Genomic DNA, 8,175 nt, shown 5'->3' on the forward strand with positions numbered 1-8,175 from the left:
TGTCACTCTATATGCCGTACTTAAACTCAGAGGGAGGTGATGAGAATTTCGATGACTGCCTTTCAATTCGAGGAAATACCATGACACTCATGACATATTCATCGCAAGTGATTGGAACTGCGATCTCGGTGTGAAATCGACCCGCCATCAGAAACTTTCTCATTTTCTCAATAAGTGCGGATATCGATTGGAGATGACAAGTCAAACACTTGAACATCCGCGAATGGAACGGACAAATCAACCATAGACTACATCGCCGCTTACACATCTTACGCGAACGCCCATGGCTTACCCACAGTGCGGAAACTTGACGAAACTCACGGTAACACCTCGGACCACATACCGATACAAACATGCATCTCGCTCAATTTTGGACGAAAGATTATCGCTATTTCCAAGTCTGTTACACATCGTATCAACTGTGAAAAAGTCGACATACCCAAATATCAGGACATTTTTGGAGAAGAACTGAGAAACATCGATCTCACTGAGCCATCTAAAGAACTCGCAATCCGTTTTCTGATTGACACGATAGTCTCTGCTTTTGCTCTGTAGCACCCAAGCCAAGCATGGTAAAGAGAGAGAAACAGCACTTTTAGAATGATAACATCAAAAATGCGACCAAAAAAAGTAAAGAAAATAAAAGAGCCTTGAACGAATGGAAAAAGCTGGAAAGTCGAAGGACGGATCATTAGCTAAATATCTCGGATTGATATGAAGAAAATCCAAAGAACACAGCGAAGGATGGAGGTAGGGCGAGATGAGACAACTACCTCAAGCAACTAATGTCTATCCCCCGAGGTGACTGTCGCACTCCCTTTAAGCTGACCAACAAAGGGAAACCATCTACTGGGTATACGCTCACCGAGCTTACGGTAAACTCGCCCACCTATAATACGCCAGATGAAATTATGGAAGGATGGAAGTGTCACTTTCAGCAGCTGAACCACCATGCCCCTAAACTTGACGCAGAGACAGCGCGAAACTTGGAACTTGAGATTGACTTTATCAAAGCAAACAGCATGGAGAGATCAGCAAACAGCATGGAGAGATCAGTGGTACTGGATGAACCAGTAACCCCTACACAGGTAGATAAATCCATTTCTAAGCTTAACTCTTGGAAATCCACAGACATCTACAGAACCGCAGCAGAACACCTGAAGTACAGAGGTTGGAAACTCAGGAAAACCCCAGTAACTGTCTTCAACATACTCATATCGGAAGGCAAGGTGCCTGACATGCTGAAAACCGGTCACCTTTTACCAATATTCAAGAAAAAAGGATCAAAGATGGATGCGAAGAATTACAGAGGGATAACTGTGCTCCCAATTATACTCAAAGTGCTAAAATCTCTGCTTGTGGAAAGACTAGGCAGCCTTTGACACAGTGAATCATCATATTCTAAACAGGAAACTGTATCTCCAGGGAGTGAATGGAAGGACATGGGAAATAAACCAAGACCTCAACATCTCTGCGTCGTCGGTAGTCAAGTGGGAGGGACCTGACTCTACCCCATTTTCAATCACTGAAGGCGTCAGACAAGGAGGGATTATGAGCACCGTCCAGTACATGCTTTACATAAACAATCTCTTGGAACGACTAGAATCGTGTGGAACGGGGGCAAGAATAGGTCATCTAGTATGCTTGGCACCCACTTGCACCGATGACTATCTCTGATAGCTAACAGCGAGGCAGATCTACAAGCGCTCATCAATATTGTATACGATTACAGCTTGGAACACCAATACACGCTGCAGCCTGCAAAATGCTCAGTTCTTCCCGTTCATCAGCGAAAGATGTACCATTACACTCCCTTCCCATGGATAATTGGTGATAATGCAATTCCAGTGGTAGAGGAGCGACGCACCTGGGGCTTATACATCAATCCGACCATCTAAATCGGCCAAACTCAGCATTGAAAACAACATTGGCAAAGGTAAACGGACTTATGGGAACTGACTTGCACGGCAAGAACGGCCTGAACCTGCAGGCCAGCATGCATATCATAAACACTTTCGTTTTCCCTACGCTCTCTTATGAATTGGAAATTCTTCTACCATCAGATAATGCTATGGAGCCGATGGAGCTGCTATTCCGCAACATATTGAAACAGGTCTTTTCTCTTCCAGATAGAGTGGCGGAGACAGCGATATATATACGTACAGGCTCTATCCCACTGAAGGCCCTTGTTCACAAGACAGCACTGGGTTTGATGAGGACAAAAACGGAAACAGACTGTTTGGAACGGGACATAGCGGCTCGACAAATGGTGTGCAACAACCCAAAAAGCTGGTTCAGAGAAGTGTCAATGATAGCTGCACTCTACGACCCACACGCAGTCTCCAATCTTTTTGGGGAAACATCGCTGGAAACACATTGTGGGAAAGGCTGTCAGTCAGCACTGGAAACACATCCAAACAAATAGAGCTAAACTCAATCCCTCACTGGAGTACCTATGTGCCGAAAGTTTTCGAGTAGGCTGTCTACACCCCAGCCTCAGGTCTGTTACGTCCGATAGCCGAGACATCGCCAGGTTACCAGTTAGGAAAAATTTCAAACAGAATCAAATCGACCCAACATGCCTTCTCTGTAAGAGCGCACCAGAAAACAGGAAACACTTCCTACTGGACTGTCCATCACTCTCTGAGGTCAGACGCCCATTTCTCCAGACACTCCACACATATTTCAACATGACCGAGATATGTACACGGTGTATACTGTACGCACAGTCAAGATTCGGCAGAAATTGGACTCGTGCGGACAACTGTGAATCTCTTACTCGGAGAATGGTCACAGCCCTTAATTTTGCTAGAAACCAGATTCTTGTAATACAACCTGTCAACAGCATACAACGCCGTAAAAAGTGAGATCACCGTGTGGTGCTGTGTTTTTAACTTGATATGTCCATGAATTGGTGCTGTGTTTTTAACTTGTTATATCCATGAACTGGTGCTGTGTTTTTAACTTGATATATCCATGAACGCTTTTAACACATATTTAACACTCAAGAACTATACTAGCAGTGTATATGATGCATTCTTGTGTATAGTCTACTGTATGACTTTCAACTCACCCAAGGACTTTTACGATACCAGATATACCGGAAGAATAGACCCACCCTTTAATTAGGGGTGCTCCATATACTGAAGGAAAATTCCATGAACAACAACTGTCTTCTTTGGATCGTTTTCTAATTTGCAGTTATACTGATACTATAACCATTGACTTATCAATCTTTATAGCGCCGTTACAACAAGTGTTCCTGTTTACCTTCATTCACTCGATAGCTGCGCTAGCTGGCAACTAATGTAGTAGGCTGGTAACTGATGCAGTAGGTTAGTTTTTAATTGGCATTTAACGAAGGCACTGGTTGGCTGAAGCATCGGCAGCCCGACTGATTGCCCCCCGACTGACAAGATCGCCGACAACATTAAGAAGTAGGCGGTGCCAGCGGATCTTGAATGTTCAAACCCGACTCTGTTGTACAATGTGTTTGATCACGTTCTGTACTATTTAATTGCTTACAATGAACATACATTCAATCGCTGTATTTTAAATTCATTATTGTTTTGTTTCACTTATGAAGCAAATGTTTTGAGGATGTTATGTTCATAAATTATTGGCCATTTCTCTCGACTTGAGTTTATGTATATGTAGCATATATATCTACCAACGTTTTAATGGGTCATTTTTTTCATCGTGTTTGTTAATGTGTTGGGTTTAGATCTATTGTATCCATGTTACATGTCACAGTCGAATCTAGCTACTGTTGTACCTTCTGACTGAATTTTCCGCTGCGAGGTCCGTTTGGTGTGGAAAAACAAATCAGGTACGGCTGACAATACATTATGTCTTATCAGAATAAATTCCGATCAATCACGGTTTTGATACATACCTCGATGTTAGCAGGGGATATTATTCTAGTTGTAGACGTTGAGTTTGAATGCATTGCCTAAACTCTTATAATTTGATTTGATTCATATTTGCGCGACCCTCACAGGTAATGTTCTCGGAGGTTGGCGCATGCGCGGCGGTAGTTTACAAAATGTTGATTTTAGGCGTGAATTTGTTTTTTGATTTAAACATATTTTATTGCAAAGTGTGCAATGGGATTTGGCACAAGTTATACAACTTATATAAAGCCCGTTCTCAAAAATAATAAAACATTCAAATTACATGGACAAGATGGCATTTACAAGAGAAGATATACATAAATATATAAAGTTGTATTTGAGACAGAGAGAGAGGGAGAGAGTGAGGGAAGAACGAGAAAGAGAGAGGTGGGGGAGGGAGAGAGCTATTTTATAACCAGTGTGCTCCTCAAGGTGTTAGTTTCAACTCATAATGTACTATTATTTTAAAATCTAAAATCTACCCCTCCGATAAAGACGACAGAAAATCTAAACCACTTTTCTTAACTTTCGACTTCTCGATGTTCATATCATCCTGTCTTCGGTTTGTCTTTCTCCTGGTCACTCTGGGCTTTCTTTGAATATTCGTTTCTCTTTTGTCGTCAGTATCCGGAGGGTTATACAAATATAATTTAAGTGTAAATACAAAACCAGTAAGATGTGTTGGGAGTAAAGCAGATATGGAAATATTTGATAATAATAGAAGGACGAAGTTAAAATCTATGAGTATCTTTGATATATTGCTGAGTGTGCATGAAGATTAATTCATTTTCTTGTGTACTTAAGTTCATATTTCCAAAAAGTAATAAATTGACAGAGAGCGGAATAAATGAGTTTAGCTGTCGAAATAGAATGATTTTTGGTCATTATATGAATTACTTCAACTGGGAAACCGCAATGACATTTTTGATCTGTTACAATATTGGCTCTGAATAAATGGCTACGTAATGAACCTGAACGATTTCTTAAGTTTGTATGTATAATGTTTAATTTACGGTCTTAAAGTCGGGTATTACAGGCACGTCTTGGTTCTGGATAGCATGTTTAAAATTAGAGAATGACTCGCTATGTCTGGTGTTTATAGGCAACTGGTTCCATAAACGAACGGTAGACGGGAAAAAAAGATATATTTGAAGATTCAAGTCTATTATTAGGAAGTGTGTAATTTTCTGCATTACGAAGAAGTGAATTTGTCAACACTAGATTCAAATACATCTATCTCATTAAATACTGGTGACAAAGTTAAAAAAAATCTACGCCTACAGCTGGAATAGCATCCCCTACCAGGTATGTGCCAAAGCCGTGTTTTATCGGAATATATTTTGACAAGACACGATGGTCAGTCGTACATTGTACTCGATTTGGTCTCCAACACCTTGCGGTAAAGTTATAATTAGTCAGAAGCAAGCAATGTATTTTACGTACAACTATTGACTGATACAACAAGCAGCTGTTTTCATACGTATTTCACTGAGTAGCGCTGATTCAGAGTCTGTACATGAGGTTGAAATAATGTGTTTGTGTAATCTTTTTACATTATGAAGCTTACGATGCCGATTGAATTGAAGAGTTTACCATCACTTAATCGTTTCTGGGTACGCGAAAAGATAGGAAATGGAGTAGGAAGAGCAAATTATGAAGAGGAAGTACAGAGTGGGATGAGTCGTCTGCTATACTCATATCTCTATCAATTTGGAAGACGACTCCTCGATCCGAATAGGTCCTATTACGATACCGATCATCTTATGTATATATATACTGCCTACTGGTATAGTACACGTTTCTGATCTTGGTATCGACGACAGGCGTTTCCGACTGTTTAGCTCCGCCCCTACATTGAAGCGACAGCCAATGAGACCCGCGCTTACACAATTATTGAATGTCGTTGGCAAACTGACTAGCTACCATGCAAACTGACTAGCTACAATTCAACGGAGCCACCTACTAGACTGGCCGTCAAATGTACGCTTATTGTAACAGTGCTATAACACTCGAATCAACTCTTATCACCCAGAAGTTTTACAAATGCAGTACTTTCAGTACTTTGATATTTTATTAACACTGTCAACTTCTTCAGAAATCTCATCAGTATCTCATCAGTCCAACATCATTTGGCTTATATAGATATATGGTAATATTTATATCACCATCCAGCCCATGAAACATATTAGATTGCATATTGGCATCATAATTACTCATAAATTCTTTCACGTCATCGTTTTCTTTACGTTCGGTGTTTGCTTAAATTTGAAAATGTTGTAAAAAAAATCATGTTTATTTAAAGTAGACTCATTAAATTTATTTTCCTTTTTCTATCATGTTATGTAACAATCATTCATTATCACGTGGGTCTTCTGAGGGCGCGTTTTTGTCCGGGCCATCGAAAGTGATTTGTATTTATAAGTATTATAACTTGTTTCTTAATCGATGTGAAAAAAATTAGTTATTCGATATAACTGGCACATTTAGACGTTTTAAGTACAACATAATGTTTTTTTGCTTATCATATAAATCGTCAGTTTCAAGACTCTGAATATGAGCTAAATAAATAATAGTCTGGTTCTAATCTTGGTCTGAAGTCACCCTGTAATCCATGTTCATGGTGTGAAATAAATAATAGCGATGGTATTAGCATCTGGTTCTAATCTTGGTCTGACGTCACCCTATCAAATGTTCATGGTGTGGAATAAAACCAGAACACAGAGAAAAATCACCGACCTACAGTCAGTACCTGACATCTACATGCCCCAAGTGGGACGAGAACTCAAAACCTAACTCGAAATGGGAGATAGTGATAATATAATGTAAATATAAACCGTACTAGAAAGGGTCAAGTGAATATTTTAGCACTGAAACTATACACATAAGTCCCTCGCGTGTACATCTCTGATCTGGCACCTGGTTCCATAGTGTTCATAGATGTGTTAAGTTTAGAGCGCCTTTGTGTAAATATGTGACATAAATAAAATCAATGATATCTAAGAATAGTACATGTAGTATACTGCGCATGAAAATAGTATTATACGTAGTTAGGTATATACATTATGTTATTTTCACAAAATCTCTGTTCTGACTACGGTTTCTAGAGTGCTAAAATGTGTCAGAATAGTATTTAGTAGTGGTTTCATTTACAGCGCCTACATACACACGGCGTTGATAATCTCATATTAGTATAATACCATTATGAAACGTGAAGTACGTGATATTATGTAACGAATTGTAAAATATGTCATAATTTTATAAAATCGATGATTGATCCTCTTATACAGACAACGAGACAACATGACTGGCAAAGCCTAGTAATAAAATTTGGAGTTGGAAACATCAAATTGTTAGTTTAGTAACAACGTTGGCCGACCACCTGGCATGAATAAAGTTTAACACTAGTCGGGGAAAATCCGAAATGATATGTTCAAATGGATTGGATGTGCGATTTACAAATTATTATTTATTTTACTCTGCTCTCACTTTCAAAGTTGTAATAAAACAGTGTGACCCTTTAAACATTATCGGCAATTAAAACAAGTAAACCTGTGATTACATTTTCGTATATCAGGCTATCTCCCCCAATTGATAATGAAATGTTAATAAATTTCTCCCTCATTTTCTCATCTTGCATTTTTTGAGCTGAATATTAGGTAATCATAAGAAAAGTCTGTTTACCTCGAATGCGTTTGCCATTTCAGTTATCAGAGCTCTGTAATCTTGTTTGTTTTATTTACAATAGGGACGATTTGGTTAACAGCCAGGGGCAACCAAACTGTGCCTTATATGTATTCTGGGAGAAAGTGGTATCTCCGTGTTGTGTCTTCTTGTATAGTGGAACTTTGCCATTTCATTTAAGCATTGATGTCACTATTTTTTAATTTTATCGGGGTATGAAAAAAAAATTGTTTGCAAACTGTGTGAATCCGCGTAGCGGATTCTCACAAAAGTTTGCAAACAATTTTTTTTTCATAACCCGATAAAATTAAAAAATAGTGACATCAATACTTATAATTAATTTTATAATCTATTTGATAAAATGAAGTATGTTTAAATGTAACATTATAGTGGTTTTTCAAGGGATTCTTTTTTTCCGAATCAATACGCAACGTCAATGTCTCTATTGTGACGTCACGTTAACGTCGGGTTTCGCGCCATTCTCGGATTTTTTTTTTCATAGTGGTATGCAAAAAAAATATTGGCCAATCAGAAAGCCAGATTTGGTATGAAAACAAAGAAAAATTAATTAAAGTGCTATATCACTAAAGCATGCCGTCGA

The 8,175-nt window shown here is 38.8% G+C and overlaps 1 protein-coding gene across 1 annotated transcript; it reads left to right on the forward strand.

The window, feature by feature from the left end:
- Window positions 1–785: 785 nt before the first annotated feature.
- LOC138322215 (uncharacterized) lies at window positions 786–1,382 on the forward strand. Its single transcript, XM_069266262.1, has one exon. It carries the CDS (start codon window positions 786–788, stop codon window positions 1,380–1,382), a length of 597 nt encoding a protein of 198 aa, XP_069122363.1.
- Window positions 1,383–8,175: the final 6,793 nt, after the last annotated feature.

The sequence above is a fragment of the Argopecten irradians genome, chromosome 4 (genome assembly GCF_041381155.1).
Source record: "Argopecten irradians isolate NY chromosome 4, Ai_NY, whole genome shotgun sequence".
In the NCBI taxonomy this organism is placed as follows: Eukaryota; Metazoa; Mollusca; class Bivalvia; order Pectinida; family Pectinidae; genus Argopecten; species Argopecten irradians.